The sequence below is a fragment of the Chiloscyllium plagiosum genome, unplaced genomic scaffold, assembly GCF_037043375.1.
Source record: "Chiloscyllium plagiosum isolate Xiang-an unplaced genomic scaffold, Cpla_swu_hap1 HiC_scaffold_47, whole genome shotgun sequence".
Classification (NCBI taxonomy): domain Eukaryota; kingdom Metazoa; phylum Chordata; class Chondrichthyes; order Orectolobiformes; family Hemiscylliidae; genus Chiloscyllium; species Chiloscyllium plagiosum.
Window position 1 is genome coordinate 12,624,431 of NW_028270185.1, and position 22,887 is coordinate 12,647,317.

Genomic DNA, 22,887 nt, shown 5'->3' on the forward strand with positions numbered 1-22,887 from the left:
GGGGTCACTGAGTAACCAAATAACATGTACGTGTGTGTGTGTGTGGTGATGGGGTGCTATGCGAATTAGGACATGTGAAGGGTTCATAAAGGAAGATGAATGATTGTGAATAGGGCTTGGAAGATCTGACTTTCCTGATGGTGGGAGATGGGGAATAGGGAGGTGAAGAGAGTGTGAGCGGGCATTAAGGGTCACTCTCCTGCTAAGAACCAAACTGAGAATGTGAACCAATTCGGAAAAAGAGTCTTACGGAACTCGCCACATTAACTCCGTATGCATCTTCACAGATGCTGCCAGACCTACTGAGTTTCTCCAGCATTCTCTGTGTTTAAGATTTTCAGCATCCACAGTATTTTGCTATTACACAGAAAGTGAACCACCCTCGGCCTTTCAGTCACATTTCCAAAGCAAGAATGATCTTTTATTAAACTGTGGTAATTGATTTTTTTTCAGCTAATATCAGGACATCTTGAGACAATACTTGTCTTCACCTGTCCCCATGAGTGTTGTAGCCCAGTGTTATACAGTGACAGACCTGACTCCACCAGTACTGTACCCCAGTGTTATACAGTGACGGACCCGTCCCCACCAGTACTGTACCCCAGTGTTATACAGTGACGGATCTGTCCCCACCAGTACTGTACCCCAGTGTTATACAGTGACAGATCCGTCCCCACCAGTACTGTACCCCCGTGTTATACAGTGACAGACCTGTCCTCACCAGTACTGTACCCCCGTGTTATACAGTGACAGACCTGTCCCCACCAGTACTGTACCCCAGTCTTATACAACGACAGACCTGTCCACTTCAGTACTGTGCCCCACTGTTATACAGTGACAGACCTGTCCTCACCAGTACTGTACCCTAGTGTTATACAACTCAGACCTGTCCCCTTCAGTACTGTGCCCCAGTGTTATACAGTGACAGACCTGTCCCACCAGTACTGTACCCCAGTGTTATACAGCGACAGACCTGTCCCCACCAGTACTATACCCCAGTGTTATACAGTGACAGACCTGTCCCCACCAGTACTGTACCCCAATGTTATACAATGACAGACCTGTCCTCACCAGTTCTGTACGCCAGTGTTATACAGTGACAGACCCGTCCCCACCAGTACTGTACCCCAGTGTTTTACAACGTCAGACCTGTCCCCTCCAGTACTGTGCCCTGTGTTATACAGTGACAGACCTGACACTACCAGTACTGTACCCCCGTCTTATATAACGACAGACCTGTCCCCTTCAGTACTGTGCCCCAGTGTTATACATTGACAGACCCGTCCCCACCAGTACTGCACCCCAGTGTTATACAGTGACAGACCCGTCCCCACCAGTAGTGTACCCCAGTGTTATACAGTGACAGACCCATCCCCACCAGTACTGTACCCCAGTGTTATACAGTGACAGACCTGTCCTCACCAGTACTGTACCCCAGTGTTTTACAACGTCAGACCTGTCCCCTCCAGTACTGTGCCCTGTGTTATACAGTGACAGACCTGACACTACCAGTACTGTACCCCAGTTTTATACAGTGACAGACTTGTCCCCACCAGTACTATACCTCACTGTAATACATTGACAGACCCGTCCCCACCAGTACTGCACCCCAGTGTTATACAGTGACAGACCCGTCCCCTCCAGTACTGTGCCTTGTGTTATACAGTGACAGACCTGACACTACCAGTACTGTACCCCAGTCTTATACAACGACAGACCTGTCCCCTTCAGTACTGTGCCCCAGTGTTATACAGTGACAGACCTGTCCCCACCAGTACTGTACCCCAGTGTTATACAGTGACAGACCCATCCCCACCAGTACTATACCCCAGTGTTATACAGTGACAGACCTGTCACCATCGGTCCTGTAACTCAATGTTATACAGTGACAGACCTGCCCCCACCAGTATAATACCTCACTGTAATAAACTGACTGACCTGTCCCCTCCATAATGTGCCCAGTGTTATACAATGACAGACCTGTCCCCACCAGTACTGTACCCCAGTCTTATACAATGACAGACCTGTCCCCTTCAGTACTGTGCCCCAGTGTTATACAGCGACAGACCTGTCCCCACCAGTACTGTACCCCAGTGTTATACAACGACAGACCTGTCCCCTCCAGTACTGTGCCCTGTGTTATACAGTGACAGACCTGACACTACCAGTATTGTACCCCAGATTTATACAATGACAGACCTGTCCCCACCAGTACTGTACCCCCGTGTTATACAGTGACAGACCTGCCCCCACCAGTACTGTACCCCAGTGTTATCCAATGACAGACCTGTCCCCTCCAGTACTGTATTCCAGTGTTATTCAGTGACAGACCTGTAACCACTTGTACTGTACCCCGGTGTTAAACAGAGACAGACCTGTCCCCACCAGTACTGTACCCCAGTCTTATACAACGACAGACCTGTCCACTTCAGTACTGTGCCCCACTGTTATACAGTGACAGACCTGTCCTCACCAGTACTGTACCCTAGTGTTATACAACGACAGACCTGTCACCTCCAGTACTGTGCCCTGTGTTATGCAGTGACAGACCTGACACTACCAGTACTGTACCCCAGTCTTACACAACGACAGACCTGTCCCCTTCAGTACTGTGCCCCAGTGTTATACAGTGACAGACCCATCCCCACCAGTACTATACCCCAGTGTTATACAGTGACAGACCTGTCACCATCGGTCCTGTAACTCAATGTTATACAGTGACAGACCTGCCCCCACCAGTATAGTACCTCACTGTAATAAACTGACAGACCTGTCCCCTCCAGTAATGTGCCCTGTGTTATACAGTGACAGACCTGTCCCCACCAGTACTGTACCCCAGTGTTATACGATGACAGACCTGTCCCCTCCAGTACTGTATTCCAGTGTTATACAGTGACAGACCTGTAACCACTTGTACTGTACCCCGGTGTTAAACAGAGACAGACCTTTCCCCACCAGTACTGTACCCCAGTCTTATACAATGACAGACCTGTCCCCTTCAGTACTGTGCCCCAGTGTTATACAGCGACAGACCTGTCCCCACCAGTACTGTAGCCCAGTGTTATACAGAGACAGACCTGTCCCCACCAGTACTGTACCCCAGTGTTATACAACGGCAGACCTGTCCCCTTCAGTACTGTGCCCTGTGTTATACAGTGACAGACCTGACACTACCAGTACTGTACCCCAGTTTTATACAATGACAGACCTGTCCCCACCAGTACTGTACCCCCGTGTTATACAGTGACAGACCTGTCCCCACCAGTACTGTACCCCAGTGTTATACAGTGACAGACCTGTCCCCACCAGTACTGTACCCCAGTGTTATCCAATGACAGACCTGTCCCCTCCAGTACTGTATTCCAGTGTTATATAGTGACAGACCTGTAACCACTTGTACTGTACCCCGGTGTTAAACAGAGACAGACCTGTCCCCACCAGTACTGTACCCCAGTTTTATACAGTGACAGACCTGTCCCCACCAGTACTGAACCCCAGTGTTATACAGTGACAGACCTGTCCCCACCAGTACTGTACCCCAGTCTTATACAATGACAGACCTGTCCCCTTCAGTACTGTACCCCAGTTTTATACAATGACAGACCTGTCCCCACCAGTACTGTACCCCAGTGTTATACAGTGACAGACCTGTCCCCACCCAGTACTGTACCCCAGTGTTATACAGTGACAGACCTGTCCCCACCAGTACTGTACCCCAGTGTTATACAGTGACAGACCCATCCCCACCAGTACTGTACCCCAGTGTTATACAGTGACGGATCTGTCCCCACCAGTACTGTACCCCAGTGTTATACAACAACAGACCTGTCCCCACCAGTACTATACCCCAGTGTTATACAGTGACAGACCTGTCCCCACCAGTACTGTACCCCAGTGTTATACAGAGACAGACCTGTCACCATCGGTCCTGTACCCCATTGTTATGCAGTGACAGACCTGTCCCCACCCAGTACTGTACCCCAGTGTTATACAGTGACAGGTCTGTCACCACCAGTACTGTACCCCAGTGTTATACAGTGACAGACCTGTCACCACCAGTATAATACCTCACTGTAATAAACTGACAGATCTGTCCCCACCAGTACTGTGCCCCAGTGTTATACATTGACAGACCCGTCCCCACCAGTACTGTACCCCAGTGTTACACACTGACAGACCTGTCCCCACCAGTACTGTACCCCAATGTTATACAATGACAGACCTGTCCTCACCAGTTCTGTACGCCAGTGTTATACAGTGACAGACCCGTCCCCACCAGTACTGTACCCCAGTGTTTTACAACGTCAGACCTGTCCCCTCCAGTACTGTGCCCTGTGTTATACAGTGACAGACCTGACACTACCAGTACTGTACCCCAGTCTTATATAACGACAGACCTGTCCCCTTCAGTACTGTGCCCCAGTGTTATACATTGACAGACCCGTCCCCACCAGTACTGCACCCCAGTGTTATACAGTGACAGACCCGTCCCCACCAGTAGTGTACCCCAGTGTTATACAGTGACAGAACCATCCCCACCAGTACTGTACCCCAGTGTTATACAACGACAGACCTGTCCCCTCCAGTACTGTGCCCTGTGTTATACAGTGACAGACCTGACACTACCAGTACTGTACCCCAGTCTTATACAACGACAGACCTGTCCCCTTCAGTACTGTGCCCCAGTGTTATACAGTGACAGACCTGTCCCCACCAGTATAATACCTCACTGTAATAAACTGACAGACCTGTCCCCTCCAGTAATGTGCCCTGTGTTATACAGTGACAGACCTGACACTACCAGTACTGTACCCCAGTGTTATACAATGACAGACCTGTCCCCTCCAGTACTGTATTCCAGTGTTATACAGTGACAGACCTGTAACCACTTGTACTGTACCCCGGTGTTAAACAGAGACAGACCTGTCCCCACCAGTACTGTATCCCAGTCTTATACAATGACAGACCTGTCCCCTTCAGTACTGTGCCCCAGTGTTATACAGCGACAGACCTGTCCCCACCAGTACTGTACCCCAGTGTTATACAGAGACAGACCTGTCCCCACCAGTACTGTACCCCAGTGTTATACAACGACAGACCTGTCCCCTCCAGTACTGTGCCCTGTGTTATACAGTGACAGACCTGACACTACCAGTACTGTACCCCAGTTTTATACAATGACAGACCTGTCCCCACCAGTACTGTACCCCCGTGTTATACAGTGACAGACCTGTCCCCACCAGTACTGTACCCCAGTGTTATACAGAGACAGACCTGTCCACACCAGTACTGTACCCCCGTGTTATACAGTGACAGACCTGTCCCCACCAGTACTGTACCCCAGTGTTATCCAATGACAGACCTGTCCCCTCCAGTACTGTATTCCAGTGTTATATAGTGACAGACCTGTAACCACTTGTACTGTACCCCGGTGTTAAACAGAGACAGACCTGTCCCCACCAGTACTGTACCCCAGTCTTATACAACGACAGACCTGTCCCCTTCAGTACTGTGCCCCAGTGTTATACAGTGACAGACCTGTCCTCACCAGTACTGTACCCCAGTGTTATACAACGACAGACCTGTCACCTCCAGTACTGTGCCCTGTGTTATACAGTGACAGACCTGACACTACCAGTACTGTACCCCAGTTTTATACAATGACAGACCTGTCCCCACCAGTACTGTACCACAGTGTTATACAGTGACAGACCTGTCCCCACACCAGTACTGTACCCCAATGTTATACAGTGACAGACCTGTGCCCTCCAGTACTGTACCCCAGTGTTATACAACGACAGACCTGTCCCCTCCAGTACTGTGCCCTGTGTTATACAATGACAGACCTGACACTACCAGTACTGTACCCCAGTTTTATGCAATGACAGACCTGTTCCCACCAGTACTGTACCCCAGTGTAATACAACGACAGACCTGTCCCCTCCAGTACTGTATTCCAGTGTTATACAGTGACAGACCTGTAACCACTTGTACTGTACCCCAGTGTTATACAGAGACAGACCTGTCCCGACCAGTACTGTACCCCGGTGTTATACAGAGACAACCTGTCCCCACGAGTACTGTACCCCAGTCTTATACAACAAAAGACCTGTCCCCTTCAGTACTGTACCCCAGTGGTATACAGAGACAGACCTGTCCCCACTAATACTGTACCCCAGTGTTATACAACGACAGACCTGTCCCCTCCAGTACTGAACCTCAGTGTTATACAGAGACAGACCTGTCCTCACCTGTACTGTACCCCAGTGTTATATAACGACAGACCTGTCACCACCAGTACTGTGCCCTGTGTTATACAATGACAGACCTGTCCCCTCCAGTACTGTGCCCCAGTGTTTTACAGAGACAGACCTGTCCCCACCAGTACTGTGCTGCAGTGTTATACAACGACAGACCTGTCCCCTCCAGTACTGTACCCCAATGTTATACAGAGACAGACCTATCCCCACCAATACTGTACCCCAGTGTTATACAGAGACAAACCTGTCCCCACCAGTACTGTACCCCAGTGTTATACAGAGACAGACCTGTCCCCACCAGTACTGTACCCCAGTGTTATACAACGACAGACCTGTCCCCTCCAGTACTGTGCCCTGTGTTATACAGTGACAGACCTGACACTACCAGTACTGTACCCCAGTTTTATACAATGACAGACCTGTCCCCACCAGTACTGTACCCCCGTGTTATACAGTGACAGACCTGTCCCCACCAGTACTGTACCCCCGTGTTATACAGAGACAGACCTGTCCCCACCAGTACTGTACCCAGTGTTATACAGTGACAGATCTGACACTACCAGCCCTGTATCCCAGTGTTATACAGAGACAGACCTGTCCCCATCAGTACTATACCCCAGTGTTATACAGAGACAGACCTGTCCCCACCAGTACTGTACCCCAGTGTTATAGAACAACAGAGTTCTGAGGGAGGGTCAATGGACCCCACATGTTCACTTTGATCTCTCTTCAAAAACGCTTCCAGACTTGCTGAGCTTCTCCAACAACTTCTCTTGTTGTTTCCGATTTACAGCATTCACATTTCTTTCAGTTTTTAAATAATAACAGACCAGTCCACACCAGTACGCTACCCCAGTGTTATACAGTGACAGACCAGTCCACACCAGTACTGTATCCCAGTATTAGACAGTGACAGAACTGTCCCACCTTCATTGTACCCCAGTGTTATACAGTGACACACCTGTCCCCACTAGTATTGTACCCCAGTATTAGACAGGGCCATACCTATCCCACAGTATTGTACTGCAGTGTTAAAAAGAGACAGACCTGTCTACACCAATACTGTACCCTGGTGTTATGCAGTGGCAGACTTGTCCACAAGAGTACTGTACCCCAATATTATACAGTGGAGGCTTGCCTGCCAATACTGTTCCGTTGTCACCTATAATGACAGTTTTTCCCCTTCAGTGCTGTAACCCTACAGTTATGCAGTGACAGTCCCACCAGTACTGTGCTCCAGTGTTACACAGTGACAGACCTGTCTGATTCAGAGCTATACCACACCATTAGACAGCAACAGACCTGTATCTCATTTTATGCGTGAGTGACCTGTCCCTTACCAGGGCTATATCTCACTGTTACTCACTGATAAATAGTTTTTTTTTTAAAAGTTCAAATTGAACAGTGATCACCCAGAAGAAGCTGATTTTAAATTATTTCTTATTTTTGTGACATTATGCTGAAAACATCAACTGGGTTCCAGATTACAAACATTCCAATATGACTCTTTATTGAACATATTGGTAATGTAACTCTTTATCTAAATCAGCTTAATGAAACTCAACTTCATTGACCATTTATCAGCAGTTTTTTTGTTCAATGTTTCACTCAGCCGCACCCCACAGTGTGATTTTACCCTTTCCACCCCTTGCTGACCTTTGCCCCCCCACCCCGAACTTCACCTTCAGTGAGTCCAGCAGGTCTCCAACCAGAAACAACCGGCGAAGGTGTGAAATGGCGCTGGTCACATAAAGCACCGTCACTTCCAAGTATTTCCGCAACTGTTCCTGGGACAGAGTAATGTCCAAATCAAGATAGACCCTGTTAACGGAAAGAGAGAAGTGAGTGAGGGAAGAGAGCGAGACTTGGACAGAGAGTGGAAGTGAGGAGAAGGAGAGCAGGAAGTGGGAGTAGAGGGGTGAGGCAGTCAAGGGGAATGAGACAGAAATTGGAGAGAGGGACAGGAAAGGGAGAAGGAGAAAGTAAACAAGGATGGAGAGAGGAATCGGGAGGAGAGCAAGAGAGACAGGATAGATAGAGGGAGAATGGGGAAAGAGTGTGGTGCTGGAAAAGCACAGCAGGCCAGGCAGCATCTGAGGAGCAGTAGAATCGATGTTTCGGGCATAAGCCCTGCATCAGGAATGGCTTATGCCAGAAACATCGATTCTCCAGCTCCTCGGAAGCTGCCTAACCTGCTGTGCTTTTCCAGCACCACACTCTCGACGCGGATCTCCAGCACCTGCAATCCTCACTTTCTATCGGATAGTGAGGAAAGACAGAATAAGTGAGGATAGAGGGAGAGACAGAGAGAACAGAGAGGAAAAGTGGGGAGATATGTTGTGATGGGAGATACAGTTAATGGTAGAGTCCTGGGGAGTGTTATTGAACAAAGAGACCTAGGGGTTCAGGAGCACAGTTCCTTGAGAGTGGAATCGCAGGTAGACAGGGTGGTTACCAAGGCATTTGGCACACTTGCCTTCATTGGTCAGCGCATTGAATATAGGAGCTGGGATGTCATGTTGCAGCTGTATAGGACATTGATTAGGCCACTTTTAGAATACTGGCCTCCCTTGTGGAGGTAGGATGTTGTTAAACTTGAGAGGATGCAAAAAAATTAACAAGAATGTTGCCAGGTCCGGGTTTGAGCTATTGGGTGAGGCTGAATAGGCTGGGGTTATTTCCCTGCCTTATAGGGGTTTATAAAATTATTAGGGGCATGGATAGAGTGAATAGCTAAGGACTATTTCCCCAGGTAAGGGAGTATAAAACTAGAGAGCATAGGTTTAGATATAGAATTTATTGTCATGTGTACTTTTACAAGAAAAATGCAATGAGTTGTGTTATAAGTTGCCCAACCATGGCGCCTCTATTAATGACAGAAGTCGTAAGTAATTTCATAAGTAACAATAAAGTGAATTAAGATAAAAGTTCATCAAAGTCCATTTAACGGCTCCTGGTCTCAGACGAAGCTGATCAAGAGACGATACACACAGTTGGGACCAAACTGAAATGCCGGGAAGCTGGAAAACCGGCCCGGTTGAAACTGCCGAGAGAAATTGCTGTCAAAACCACCACTCTTGGACACAGATGCCACGCCGGGCCTTCGGAACGCTGAGCAGGAAGCGTCAGCTGAAGAAAACACCACAGGGACAAGCCCAACACTATCTCAATGAGAACACCAGGCCAGACCATTGGAACACCGGGCCGGAAGCATTCAATGGAGATTCATCCGGACAGCTGACAAGGGGAGAAAAAATTTAAAAAGGACCTGAGAGGTAACTTACTCACGCAGAGGGTGGTGCGTGTATGGAATGAGCTGCCAGAGGAAGTGGTGCAGGCTGGTACAATAACAATATTTAAAAGGCATCTGGATGGGGACATGAATAGGATGGGTTTGGAGGGATATGGGCCAAATGCTGGCAAATGGGACTGGATTAATTTAGGATATCTGATCGCCATGGATGAGTGCTGCCATCTGATTCTACAAATCTATAAAATCATGAGCAGCACAGATAAGATAAACAGATAAGATCTTTTCCCTGGGCTGGGGGAGTCCAGAAGTGGAGGGCGTAGGTTTAGGGTGAGAGGGAGAAGATATAAAAGAGACCTACGGGGCAACTTTTTCGCACAGAGAGTGGTGCGAGTATGAATTAAGCTGTCAGAGGAAGTGGTGGAGGCTGGGACAATTACAACATTTAAAAGGCATTTGGATGGGGATCTGAATCGGAAGGGTTTGGAGGGATCTGGGCCAAGTGCTGGCAAATGGGACCAGATTAATTTAGGATATCTGGTCGCCATGGATGAGTGCTGCCATCTGATTCTATGAATCTATCAAATGAGGTGAATTGTGGAGAAGTGAACAAAGGAAGAGCAAAATGAAAGTAGAGAATAAGAAGAGAGAAGGGAGGGATTTAATGGTGAGTATGGGGCAATGGGTTGGAGGGAAAGTGGGAAATGATGGTTTTGAGAGAAACTATTCTGGCATAATGAGTCCCCCTACAGCACGTGGACTGCAGCCATCTAACAGCACACCAACACCTTCTCAAGGGGCAACTAGGGATGGGCAATAAATACTGGGCCCAGCTAGTGACACCCCATCCCACGAGTGAATAAAAAAGGTATCTACTACTACGGTGGGATATTGAGAAAGATTATGTCATCTGCTCTGTTTCATAGTGACCAGGCATGTGTGCGGTACTGACTTTGAAAGACATGTAGATTCCACCACCGATACCAGTCGGTGCTACATTTGCTGTACTGGGCTGTGCTGCTTCCAGGGTCAAATAGCCACCAGATGCTGTGGCCTGAACTTGGAAAACAGCCTTTCGAGTAAAAGGACTAGAGACACCCAGTGTGTGTGGAACAAAATGGAAGCCAAGAACGCAAGGCCAGCGAAAGAAAAGGTGCAAAAATACTTTGTATCCAAGAAGATCACAGCCCCCTCCGACACAGTCCGGTTCAAAAATTCAAAATTAACATTGTATAAAGCAAGCAAAACACTTGAACAAATATTAAAAGCTCACTGATAAGATTATCAAGCGTTGAAGGGCTAATTAATCTTTGTGGAGTCTGTCACTCAAAGTAATAGGTGGAATGATACTGGGACTAAAGGGAATGAATTACGAGATTGGTTTGCACAGATTAGGCATGTATTCTGCTGGAGTATTGAGAATGATTGTCTTTTACATACCATGGTGGGGGGGGGGGGGCTTCAAGACCAGGGGGCACATTTTCAGGTGAGAGGAGAGAGATTAAAAAGACATGAGGGGCAATTTGTTTATACAGAGGGTGGTTTGCATGTGCAATTAACTTCCTGAGGAAGTGGTGGAAGCAGGTACAATTACAGTGTTTAAAACATATTCGAATAAGTACATCAATAGGAAAGATATGGGAGAGAAGCAGGTACTGGGACTGGTTTAGTTTGGGATTATGTTTGGTATGAACTGATTGGACCGAAGGGCCTGTTTCCGTGCTGTATGGCTCTCTGAAAGGCTGATCTTTCACCTGATGAAGGAGTGTCACTCCGAAAGCTAGTGTGCTTCCAATTAAACCTGTTGGACTATAACCTGGTGTTGTGTGATTTTTAACTTTGATCTGACAGAGGCATTCAAGATGATTAACAGTTTTAAAAAGATAGTTTGAGAAACTATTTCTTCTGGCGCTGGGGATCAAAGGGGTATAAACCTTAAACTAGCCACAGGGTGAGGTTTTTTTATTCATTCACAGGATTAGGGTGGTGCTGGTTAGGTCAGCATTTATTGCCCATCCCTAATTGCCCATGGGGGGAGCAGTTAAGAGTCAACCACATTGGCCAGACCAGGTAAGGATGGCAGTTTCCGTCCCTAAAGGATATTAGTGTATCAAATGGGTTTTTCCAACAATCAGCAATGAATTCATAGTCATCATTAGACTCTTAATTCCAGACGTTAGCCAAATTTGAAACCATCAGTCATGGTGGGATTTGAACCCAGATCCCCAGGATGTTATCTGGGTTAACAATCCAGCGATAATGCCACTCGGCCGACAACTCTGCAGCAAGCAGTCCTTTACATGAATCACTGTCCCCTGGAGTTCTGTGTGAGGTTTTAATCCCCGTATTTAAAAAGAGAATATACTGGTATTGGATGCAGTTTAAAATTCACTGGGTGTTGACTTATCAACAATGGCTAAACAGGTTAGGCCTTTATTCATCACAGCTTAAAAATATGAGGAGGAGTGATCTTATTGGAGACATACAAGATTTTGAGGGGACTCAACAAAGTAGATGTTGAGAATATGTATCCACTGGTGGCGAATCTAAAACCAGGGTTATAATTGCAGGAGAAAGTGAGGGCTGCAGATGCTGGAGATCAGACTGAAGAAGGGCTTATGCCCGAAACGTCGATTCTCCTGTTCCTTGGATGCTGCTTGACCTGCTGCGCTTTTCCAGCAACACATTTTCAGTTATAATTGCAGGAGAAAGGATTGCTCATTTAAACTGAGATGCAAGGAATTTCCTTCTGTCAGAGGGTAGTGAATGTTTGGAGTTCTCTAGGCTCACCCTGTGCCTAGTTTAAAGTTTATATCCCTTTGATCCCCAGCGCCAGAAGAAATAGTTTCTCAAACTATCTTTTTAAAACTGTTAATCATCTTGAATGCCTCTGTCAGATCAGCCTTTCATAGAGCCATACAGCACGGAAACAGACCCTTCGGTCCAATCAGTTCATACCAGAGAGTTCCAGAGGCTGGATCACTGACAGTACTTAAAGAGGAAGCATATAGATTTTTGAAACATCAGGCAGTTTGAGATCTGGAGCAAATCAGCATGATCTTGTGGAATGGCAGGAAGGCTTGATGGGCTGAATGGTCTTCAACTGTTTTTATCTCACAAGCTCTTATGTTCTTAAATAGAGAACAGCTCCAAATAACTGTGATGGACAGGTTCAAGGGGCTGAATGGCCTTCTGTTGCTATCTGTCCTTCAACAGCACCTTCTGACCTTTACCGCCCAGATACATGGGAACACCACTCCCTGCAAATTCCCCTTCAAGCCACTCACCATCCTGACTTGTCGCTGGGTCAAAATCCTGGAAGTCACTCCCTAACAGTGTTGAGGGTCTACCTACAGCATATGGACTGCAGCAGCTCAAGAAGGCAGCTCACCCCCTTCTTAAGGGGCAGTTAGGAATGGACAGCAAATGCGAGACCTTGCAACATCAAAAACTGTGGGTGTCGTTTGGTACTTACTGGAACGGGTGGACCTCCTGGGTTTTGTAGATCAGATGAAGAGCAGATGTGTAAAGGCGGAGGCTGATGGTGACAGAGAGGACAGACAGTGTCAGGTATGCCAGCACGCTGATACCGCTGAACTGGGTGAGGGAGAACAGGATGAGGATAATGGCACCAAACACGGTACCAGTCTTCTTGACATCCTCCCAGTACAGAAGGTCAGTCACTGTGGGAAAAAAAGAGAAACAGTAAGGGCTTGAGGGGGAAATTCACCAAACCGGTGCTTTATCAATGCAGTCACTCAAAGGCTTTTCTGAAAATGGTCAAATTGTGCCTGAGTTAATGTCCAAATTAAGCCTTGTACAGGGTAGGTCTGGCAGAGTTGTCATGCCATATTGGATTAATGAATCAGAGTCTGATGACACTCTTCTAGAGGAGAGACTGAGAGGAGATTTTTTAGATTAGATTCCCTACAGTGTGGAAACAGGCCATTCAGCCTAACAAGTCCACACCGATCCTCCGAAGAGCCACCCACCCAGACCCATTCCCCTACATTTACCCCTTCACCTAACACTACGGGCAATTTAGCATGGCCAATTCACCTAACCTGCACATCTTTGGACTGTGGGAGGAAACCGGAGCACCCGGAGGAAACCCACGCAGACACGGGGAGAATATGCAAACTCCACACAGACAGTTGCCCGAGTCTGGGATCGAACCTGGGACCCTGGTGCTGTGAGGCAGCAGTGCTAACCACTGAGACACTGTGCCGCCCCTTGATTGAGATTTTCAAAATCATGAGCGGGCTAGACAGAATAGATAAAGAGAAGCTGACCCCGCTCTTAAAAGGAACAAGAACAAGAGGGCATAGGTTTAAAGTGATCTGCAAATGTAACAAGGGTGATGTGGGGAAAAGTCTTGCCCAACCAGCAAGTACTTAGGGTCTGAAATGCATTGCCTGGAAATGTGGTAAAGGCAAGTTCAATTGAGGGCTTTCAAGAGGCTTTTAGATAGTTACTTGGTTAGAAATGATGTGCAGGGATATGGGGGAAAGGGACAGAGTGGCACTAGGTCACAGGACCATTGCAGGCATGATAGGCTGAATGGCCTCCTGAGCCATAACAAACATTTGTGTGGTGATTTGGAAGTCTGACCAGGACAGCAAACTTTGGCAAGATTATCATGAGGTCTTCACAGTTAAACCTCCATTCAGATGTGGTCCATTAGTATGGACTAGTTTAGTCTGGGGGACCTGGTGAACATGGACGAGTTGGATCTGTTTCTATGCTCGAAGACTCTATGGCACTGCATTAAGTAATAGCACAAAACAGAAACCTCTCAAGGGGTGATGGTGGCTTAGTGTGAATGTCCCTGGATTTGTAATCCAGAGCTGAGGATATTGGGGTTGCAGACTCAAATGCTATTAATGGGCCTGCTTTTGTTCTCCTGGGTGACAGTGGTCTCACAATTGGGAGCTGATAAAAACACAGGCCTCATTCTCCACCCAATTTCTGATGGGATTCATTTCTCAAAGGCGTGGTGACAAAACCTCCTGATGGAGGGGATCACTCAAATAATTGCAGGCAGGAAACGGTTTTCCTTTGAAAAGTACATTCTAGTGTGAAAAATGAAGAAATGAAGAGTATTGTTTAAATAGTTATACACAGATTATTCGATTAACCGATTTTCGGATTATCTAAACAAGATTGCAAGGTCCCGACTCTTGGCTAACAATGTTATCTGGCATTTGATTAACTGAACAAAATACTACCCGCCTGTGTCCTTCGGATAATCGAGGTTCCTCTGTATTGTGACATACAAGAGGATCAAGGTGCGCTTGTACACCAGTCAATTAAAGCAGACAACAAAGGTGTCTATCCTTAATTGTTAAGGATCAACTGCGTTGCTGTGGGTCCCTGAGTCATATTTAGGCCAGACCAGGTAAAGATGGCAGATTTCCTTCCATAAAGGAACATTAGTGAATCAGATGATTTTTCCCAACAATCAACAATAGTTTCATGGTCACCATTAGACTCTTAATTCCACATTATTTCTAACATTGAATTCCTTTATTTACAGAGTGAGGACATCGCTGGCTACACACCATTTATTGCCGAGAGGGCAGTTAAGAGTCAACCCCATCGCGGTGGGTCTGGAGTCACATGTAGGCCAGACATGCAGTTTCCTTCCCTAAAGGGCATTAGTGAACCAGATGGGTTTTTCCCCCTCGGACAATTGACAATGGATTCATGGTCATCATTAGACTTCCACCATCTGCAATGGGGAGATTTGAACCCAGCTGCCCAGAACATTATCTGGTCTCTGGAATATCAGTCCAGGGAGGATACCATTAGGCCATCACCTCCCCTTGTTCAAATTCCACTGTCTGCCATGATATTCCCAGAATATCACCTGCATTTCTAGATTAGTAGTCTAGCGATAATACCACTAGACCATCACCTCTTCTACCTTCCTTGGAAAGTCAAAATATTGTGTTTGGAACATGTTCGGCACCCAGTAATAATTCTCAGCAGTTCAATTTCTTATGCAATGGTATGAGGAAATATAACTGAAAGGAAAGAGAGGCATAGGGCAATTCTAGTCAGGCTCGCAGTTCCGCAGCCAGTCCCCAGCGCTTTCAGCGTCTGTGTTTCTATACCCTGAAATCCCAATATGTGCCACTCCCAGAGGACAGTCTTTGGCAATATGAGCATTCCCGGTGCTATGATTAGCCTGAGCACTCAAGGGGACAGGACAGAGCAGCTGGAGGATCTCCACACCATCTGTGACAGCTGATCAGATCAAATTGCAAAGAGGGGGGGAAAAAAAAGAAAGGTTTTTGTAAGGCCCTCAGGCATGGCGAGAGAAAGGGAAGAACAAATTCAACATTATTAGTAGATATTTCTGAACTTATTAACATTGAGATACGCTCTATCAAATAAAATGAGTCACTTTTAATTCTCCTGTGGTGCCCGTCAGAGGTTGGGCCAATTCTGGGCAGGTGCTGGCACTGACCTCTTGCACTTTATAAAGACATTTAGCAGCCGTTAACAGCAAACTCCTCATCACCCCTCCCCGCCATAGCTTCCCCATTGCCCCACAAACCTGCCACAGAGCCAGATATTCCTTCTCGCCATCACTCTGCAGCTTAACATAGAAAATAGGATCAGAGAAGAAATCATTTGGCCCTTAAAGGCGGCTGCACTATTCAATATGATCATGCCTGATCATTCCGCTGAGTCTCCCGTATCTGCTTCCCCCCCCATACCTTTTGATCCCTTTAGCCCTAAGACCTGTATCTAACTCCTCTTTCAATGCTTTAGCCTCAAATGCTTTCTGTGGCCAAGAATTCCACGGGCTCACCACTCTTCAAGACATTTCTATTTAACCGAGAGGACAAAGCACAGTCTAACCTTTCCAACCCATTCTGGAGTTCCTCTCTCTCACTTTTATCCCCCAGTTGTCAGGAGAAGCTGTAGAGAGACAGTGTAGCTCCGTCTGCTGGGTCCAGCCACTGGCAATCTGTGCTCGGTCTGTCTGATCCCCAGCACACACCACGGCACTGATTAACTCTCGGTGGTCTGAGGCTCACCCCAATGCTTCAGCAGCCTTATATGACAGCCAACAACAACAACTTACTTTTATATAGCATCTAATGAAACATCCCAAGGTGCTTCGCAAGCCCTACTTTCAAACAAAAACTGACACAGAGCCAAATTTATTTTTTAAAAAAAATTCATGAGATATGGGCATCTCTAGTGAGCTGCCTTCTTAAAATAAACTGCATCCATTTGGTCTAGGGAACCCCACACACCTCCCCAGTGCCTCTAGGGAGGCGGGGTTCCAAGATTTTGACTCATTGGCGTTGAAGGAATGGTGACATATTTCTCGGTCAGGATGGGGTGTGGCTTGAAGGGGAATTTGCAGGGAGAGCTCTTCCCATATATCTGCTGCCCTCGGCCTTCTATGAGGTAAAGGTCACAGGTTTAGAAGGTGATATTAGGACAGGTGACCAAAAGCTCGGACAAAGAGGTAGGATTGAACCAACACTCTGTCTAGTTTACTGGCGTGGGGAACTGCAAGGTCTGTGTGCAGCAGTGACCACCAAAACTGAACGTCAATGCATTGGCATTTCAATCGGCATTGGCATAACTTTGGTGTGTCTACATGAACATGCAGCTGAACAGATTGTAGGGAACGCTGGATTCAACATAAGGACATATACACGAACACATAAATTAAGAGGAAGCATTCGATATAATCGTGGCTGATCTCATTGAGACCCCTACGTTCCTGTCTAAGATAAATTGCTTATATTTCTGATGTCAAACCCACCCATTGATGCGTTAATTCAGAGAAATGGTGGTGTTTGGTAATGCCCATGAGATCCAGAAGGAAACAGGAGTAAAACTTACAAATGACACATACTGGTTTGACCCTGTCTTATATGCCTAAGAACCCTGTCTTATAATCCTTGACATATATTTCCTTCTGGGAAATATATGTCAAGAATGTCAGCTGATGGAATTAAAATTCAATTAATAAATCCATAATTGAGCCAGTCTCAGGGATGGACACCATGAAATCAAAATCAATTGTTGTAAAGGCTCTATCTGATTCATTAATGCCCTTTAAGGGAACAAAGTGGCCTACTTATGACTTCAGATCCACAATCTTGTTGACTCAGCAGGTATCACAAGAAACTATCCTGTTCATGGACAATGAGGGATACAGACATCCCAGCAATGCCAAATCCAAGGAAGGAATAATAAGTCAGATGTAGACAGGAGGACTCACTGGAGGCTCCCTCTCCTGGAGGAGAAAGTGAGGTCTGCAGATGCTGGAGATCAAAGTTGAAACTTTATTGCTGGAACAGCACAGCAGGTCAGGCAGCATCCAGGGAACAGGAGATTCGACGTTTCGGGCACAGGCCCTTCTTCAGGAATGAGCAGAGAGTGTTCAGCAGGAGAAGATAAAAGGTAGGGAGGAGGGACTTGGAGGAGGGGAGTTGGAAATGTGATAGGTGGAAAGAGGTCAAGGTGAGGGTGATAGGTCGGAGTAGGGTGGAGGCGGAGAGGTCAAGAAGAAGACTGCAGGTCAGGAAGGCGGTGCCGGGCTGGAAGGATCCGGCTGAGACAAGGTGGGGGGAGGGGGGATGAAGAAACTGGTGAAGTCCAAGTTCATCCCCTGCGGTTGGAGGGTTCCCAGTCGGAAGATAAGACGCTCCTCCTCCGACCGTCGGGTTGTTGTGGTTTGGCGGTGGATGAGTCCAATGACCTGCATATCCTCGGTGGAGTGGGAGGGGGAGTTGAAATGCTGTGCCACAGGTTGGTTGGGTTGGTTCGTCCGGGTGGCCCAGAGGTGCTCCCTGAATCGCTCCGCAAGTAGGCGGCCTGTCTCCCCAATATAGAGGAGGCCACACCGGCTGCAGCGGATGCAGTAGATGATGTGGGTGGAGGTGCAGGTGAATCTGTGGCGGATATGGAAGTTTCCCCTGGGGCCTTGGAGAGAAGTGAGGGGGGAGGTGTGGCCGCAAGTGTTGCACCTCCTGCGGTTGCAAGGGAAGGTGCCGGGAGTGGTGGTTGGGTCGGTGGGGGGTGTGGATCTGACAAGGGAGTCGCGGAGGGAGTGGTCTCTACGGAAAGCTGATAGGGGAGGGGAGGGAAATATATCCTTGGTGCTGGGGTCTGTTTGGAGGTGGCGGAAGTGACGGCGGATGATGCGCTGTACATGGAGATTGGTGGGGTGGTAGGTGAGGACCAGTGGGGTTCTGTCCTGGTGGCGGTTGGAGGGGCGGGGCTCAAGGGCGGAGGAGCGGGAAGTGGAGGAGATGCGGTGGAGGGCACCGTCGACCACGTCGGGGGGGAAATTGCGGTCCTTGAAGAAGGAGGCCATCTGTGTTGTACGTATTTTGAACTGGTCCTCCTGGGAGCAGATGCGGCGGAGACGAAGGAATTGGGAGAATGGGATGGCGTTTTTACAGGGGGCAGGATGGGAGGAGGTGTAGTCCAGGTAGCTGTGGGAGTCGGTAGGTTTGTAGTAGATGTCCGTGTTGATTCGGTCGCCTGAGATAGAAACAGAAAGGTCTAGGAAGGGGAGGGAGGAGTCCGAGACTGTCCAGGTGAATTTGAGGTCGGGGTGGAAGGTGTTGGTGTAGTGGATGAACTGTTCAACCTCCTCGTGGGAGCACGAGGTAGCGCCAATACAGTCATCAATGTAGCGAAGAAAAAGATGGGGGGTGGGGCCAGTGTAGTTGCGGAAGATGGATTGTTCCACATACCCTACGAAGAGGCAGGCATAGCTGGGGCCCATGCGGGTGCCCATGGCTACTCCTTTTGTTTGGAGAAAGTGGGAGGATTGGAAAGAAAAGTTGTTCAGGGTGAGGACCAGTTCGGTCAGTCGAAGGAGGGTGTCGGTGGAAGGGTACTGGGTGGTACGGCGGGAAAGGAAGAAGCGGAGTGCTTTGAGTCCTTCGTGATGGGGGATGGAGGTGTACAGGGACTGGATGTCCATGGTGAAGATGAGGCGTTGGGGACCGGGGAAGCGGAAATCCTGGAGGAGGTGGAGGGCGTGGGTGGTGTCACGAACGTAGGTGGGGAGTTCTTGGACTAATGGGGACAGGACCGTGTCGAGGTATGCCGAGATGAGTTCGGTTGGGCAGGAGCAGGCTGAGACGATGGGTCGTCCGGGGCAGTCAGGTTTGTGGATTTTGGGCAGGAGGTAGAAACGGGCGGTTCGGGGTTGTGGGACTATGAGGTTGGAGGCGGTGGATGGGAGGTCCCCTGAGGTGATGAGGTTATGGACGGTCTGGGAGATGATGGTTTGGTGGTGGGGGGTGGGGTCATGGTCAAGGGGACGGTAGGAGGAGGTATCTGCGAGCTGGCGTTTGGCCTCAGCGGTGTAAAGGTCAGTGCGCCAAACTACTACTGCGCCTCCCTTGTCAGCTGGTTTGATGGTGAGGTTGGGGTTGGAACGGAGGGAGTGGACTTCACCAGTTTCTTCATCCCCCCTCCCCCCACCTTGTCTCAGCCGGATCCTTCCAGCCCGGCACCGCCTTCCTGACCTGCAGTCTTCTTCTTGACCTCTCCGCCTCCACCCTACTCCGACCTATCACCCTCACCTTGACCTCTTTCCACCTATCACATTTCCAACTCCCCTCCTCCAAGTCCCTCCTCCCTACCTTTTATCTTCTCCTGCTGAACACTCTCTGCTCATTCCTGAAGAAGGGCCTGTGCCCGAAACGTCGAATCTCCTGTTCCCTGGATGCTGCCTGACCTGCTGTGCTGTTCCAGCAATAAAGTTTCAACTCCCTCTCCTGGAGGCATTGCCTCGCCCAATGGCTTTATTTCACTTTGGCATTGAGGTTTCAGCCATATGGATGGAAAGAATGTACAAAGGCGCCTGCCAATGTATCTCACTGTTTTAACGACACATTTAAAAATAATCAGCCAGGAGAACATCTCCCTGTTCCCTTGTAAAAGCTGGTGAGAGAAAGCAATGCTAACAGTTCAGTATCTGTGTACCTGATGTTCATATTTACGTTGCTTCCACTGCAGAGAAAATGAACAAACTGATAGTCAAGAAACTGTCAAACATGACATTCATTCCTTTATGGGATGTCGGTCATAAGACCATAAGATATCGGAGCAGGATTTGGTCATTTGGCTCATCAGGTCGGTTCTGCCATTCCATCATGCTGATATGTTTCTCAACCCCATTCTCCTGTCTTCTCCCTGTAACCTTTGATCCCATTACTAATCAAGAACCTAGCTATCTCTGTCTTAAAGACACCCAATGACCTGGCCTCCACAGCCTTCTGTGGCAATGAGTTCCACAGTTTCACCATCCTCTGGATGTAAAAATTCCTCATCACCTCAGTTCTAAAAGGTGTTCCCTTCACTCTGAGGCTGTGCCCTCTGGTCCTAGTCTACCATCCTAGTGCAAACATCTCCTCCACATCCACTTCATTCAGGTTTCCATCACTGGCAAGGCCAACATTTTCTGCCCATCCTTAATTACCCTCAAACTGAGCAGTTTGCTCGGCCATTTCACAGGGGCAGTTAAGAGTTAACAATGTTGTTGGGTGTGTGGCTGGATTCATATCTAGGACCAGATGAGGTATGCACAGCAGATTTCCTCCCCTAAAGGGCATTAGTGACTTATTATGACAAGTAGCACGGTCACTAACACTTGCGGTCAATTCCAGATTTTAAAATTGAACTTAAAATGCATTAGCTGCCATGGTGGGATGTGAAGTTACATCCCCAGAACATTAGCCTGAGCATCTGGGTTTCTAATACCTCGATTAGCTCTGCTGCCTCACAGCGCCAGGGACCAGGATTCGATTTCAGCCTCGGGCAACTATTTGCGTGGACTTTGCACATTCGACCTGTGTCTATGGAGGTTTCCTCCCACAATGCAAAGATGTACAGGTTAGGGTGAACTGGCCATGCTGAATTGCCCATAGTTTCCAGGGATGTGCAGGTTAGGTGGATTAGCCACTGGAAATGGAGGGTTGTGGGGATATGGTAGGGGGGTGGATCTGGGAGGGATGGTCGGTGTGGACTCAATTGGCCGAATGACTTGCTTCCATATTGTAGGGATTCTATGATGATTATCACTACACCAACATTTCTCACTATCTGCTACTGCTGGTCACATTTTATATTTCTCAATTTACAAGATTAAACAAAAAAACTGCAGACAACAACGATTTGAATCTAAAACAGAAATTGCTGGAGAAACTCAGCAGGTCTGGCAGCATCTGTGGGAAGAAAGCAGAGTTCATGTTTTGAGTCCGGTGACTCTTCATCAGAAGTGACTCTAAGTCAATGCTTGAAATGTCCATGTAACTCACTCCAATCACACAAATCAGTAAAGACTGCCCTGGGAAATAGTAAATTAAATATTACATTTAAACACGTTTCTCGATCAGGCCACAATTACAATATGATAGTGCAACCTCCACCACACTGCAGTTACCATGGTTGCAGGGACTGCTCTATTTGTTGTTGGGTTTATTCTAGTTTAGCCTTGGTGCAGAATTACAGCAGCCACAATGACCAGGAGGCCACAATAAATAGGAATTATTGTGATACATCTCAGCATTGCCAGAGTCTGGGAGTCAGTGTGGGGCTGATAGGCATGCAGCATATAATAACCCCTGACACAGCCACCCACACTGTTTAACAGACTCCTGCCAGTTAACGACTAACATATCACCTCAGTATCTGTTTTTATTCAGAACCTTCTCCTGTTCCTGTGGTTGCTACTCTTGCTGAATCTCCCTTTTGAATTATTTCTCTTCCTTTCTTTTCCAATTTGCCTCCTTTTCTTCTCTCCCCATTTCCATCTCTCTGCCTCCTTCCTTCTCCCTCCATCTCATTCTCGATTTGTCAACACCACCATTCTCACCATTGTCCCTCTACCCCCATTCCCCAGCTCTCAATCTCCTCTCGGTCTCTCTATCCATTTTTTAAAAAAAGTTTCTTTCCCTCCAACCCAAAGCCCTGTATTTCTTGCTCCTTAATTCTCTGTCTTTTACCATTTCTCTCTATCTGGGCAACAACTGTAAAAGAGACATTTTATCAGGACAAAATTGCAAGAGTGCCAAATTTCAAAGGGAACAACAATTTATACTGTTTGAGAAACAGGGTGCAGATTGGTTGACAAACCATTTCTGATTGGTCAAGACATTGCCATGAAGAAGTCACCAGGAAACCATTATCCTGAAAGTGTTAATGAAAGGCAAAATACTGTGGATGCTGGAAATCTGAAACAAAAAGAAAATGCTGGAGAAAATCTGCAGGTCTGGCAGCATCTGTGGATCTGTTTCTCACTCCACAGATGCTGCCAGACTGGCAGAATTCATCCAGCACCTTCTATCTTTGTTTATCCAAAAGGTATTGTTTAATTGAAAA

The 22,887-nt window shown here is 47.6% G+C and overlaps 1 protein-coding gene across 4 annotated transcripts in view; it reads right to left on the minus strand.

The window, feature by feature from the left end:
• Positions 1–22,887, minus strand: part of LOC122542705 (reticulon-1-A-like) — a 66,388-nt gene that overhangs the window by 14,011 nt on the left and 29,490 nt on the right. For 2 of the 4 annotated variants that reach the window (XM_087983978.1, XM_087983980.1), the window contains 2 exons: positions 12,986–13,193; positions 7,943–8,081 (listed from right to left, as the gene is read on the minus strand). In XM_087983978.1, coding sequence (XP_087840104.1) covers positions 7,943–8,081; positions 12,986–13,193 — 347 coding nt within the window. Of the gene's footprint in view, positions 1–7,942; positions 8,082–12,981; positions 13,194–16,380; positions 16,493–22,887 lie in introns of those variants that run through there. The other 2 variants (XM_087983981.1, XM_087983979.1) reach the window with 2 other exon arrangements.